General features: G+C 28.9%; 1 protein-coding gene across 1 annotated transcript; it reads left to right on the forward strand.

The window, feature by feature from the left end:
- Positions 1 to 410: 410 nt before the first annotated feature.
- On the forward strand, positions 411 to 1,753 carry Tsp_12865 (hypothetical protein; the record flags this gene model as incomplete). The annotated part of the gene is made up of 4 exons (XM_003366560.1): positions 411 to 758; positions 1,196 to 1,318; positions 1,560 to 1,622; positions 1,675 to 1,753. Coding segments are annotated over 4 exons (613 nt in total), but the record flags the coding sequence as incomplete, so codon positions are not given.
- Between the last annotated feature and the right edge of the window lie 26 nt (positions 1,754 to 1,779).

Genomic DNA, 1,779 nt, shown 5'->3' on the forward strand with positions numbered 1-1,779 from the left:
TTCAAAAAGAGGTAAAATCATCGTACAAATGTTATGGTTATTTTAGTTTCAGATAGTTACTGTTCAGCTATTTTACATCTCAATTAAACAAATTCTGTGCGTCCATTTTATAGCTATTTTATAATCTTTCTCATCTGTAACTTTTGCATTTTTATCCTTTTATAATTATTGCACTGACAGTTGTCTTTCTGTCATCATACATATCACAAAGTTGCAACTAAAAAATAAGGTTGCTGCGTTTCTCTTATTTTTACAGCAAATTTTATAAAAATGAATTGCATGTGTGGCCGACATAGAGAGTTTTTGATTTGTAATATTTTATAATGCATTTATTAGAATTATCCTCAGTGCTTTTCCAAATGCTTTGCGTTTCAGTTTCTGTACTTTGCGTTAATTGTAAATTTTTTTAGCAAGACGATGCACAAGTCTTGGAAATTTTTGATGAATTCGATGGCAAACATTTGCCAAGTCCTGTGCCTGATGGCACAGTTTGCAATTTTTCAAATTCTTCAATAGAAGCGGATATTGTGAAAGAAGCAATAACTGTGAAGAATAAACCAAAAGAGAGTTCACTTCTCTCTTCTGATGCTGCTTTACATATTGCAAAACAGCTCAGTTCTTACATCAGTGCATCAGCTGAAGGAAACATGTTTTACTTGGTAACGCAGGCTATTAAGGGAGAAAAATGTGATCCTGGAAATGAAGCTATGCATGTAATTCATGCAGTGATTAAAGAAACAGATTGTGACAAAAAAGAGGTATGAAATTAAACTCTTTAACTAGTTTTAGAATTTGTCTGAAAAATTTTTAAACGTTAAAATAAACGTTGTAAGAAGAAATAAAATATATAGTATGCAAAGATATTAATTTAAAATGTCTAAACTTTTGAAAACAAGTAGCTGCATAAAAATACCTCAACTGATTCGTTAGAAAAGCAGTGCTATTATATGCAAATAAAAATGACTTAATTTAACATTTTTATAATACTTTTGGATTTCCTTTGACAAATTTAATGTTGTTTACAGCTCATTTCTTTTTATTTATAAAAATGCTATGAAAGCAAATATACTCATAAATTAATAATTTTGTTGCCTTCGCTGTTATTATAATTGCATATTTGACATAATTGCTGTTCAAAGAAATTATTTATCATATGACGCATTGACTACTCTTTATTTGTCTTAAATTTATATAGATAGAAGAATGGGGTTCACACAGTGGTTGCCGAGTAAATGAACATGATTTTGGGCATCATTGCATCTGGATAGGAAAAGTTAAAGAAAGTAAAGTGACTGAAAATCATGGAATTTTTTGCGAAGTATATTTTAATGTAAGTTTTCATTAAAAATAAAAGTAAATGTATTATGTAAAAATAAATTAAAAAATAGATCATTTCCATACAGCAATACTTTTAATAATGCCAAATAATTTGAAAGTTTTATAGATTATTACGTTATGTAATATGATTCATTTTAAAATTGGAATCGTGAGCTAAGCATGCGTCATCATAAAATTTATTCATATAATGTGAATAAATTAATTGTCATTAATCTATTCAGAGTTACAGTTTTTTCTCATCCGCACAACCGCTTTGCCAGTCGTTAAGATATCATAATACAGGGGTATGATTATTATTTGCAATAATCACAATAAAATGACCCATGCTTTTTGAAGATGTTGCGTGTTACACCAGCTAATGCCAAATTTTTTGAAGGAAGCTTTGTAGCATATAAACCTCCAGATTTTTCAGCAAGTGAATCCCTAAAGGAAAAATCATTT

Source organism: Trichinella spiralis (genome assembly GCF_000181795.1).
Source record: "Trichinella spiralis strain ISS 195 chromosome Unknown Scfld5811, whole genome shotgun sequence".
In the NCBI taxonomy this organism is placed as follows: domain Eukaryota; kingdom Metazoa; phylum Nematoda; class Enoplea; order Trichinellida; family Trichinellidae; genus Trichinella; species Trichinella spiralis.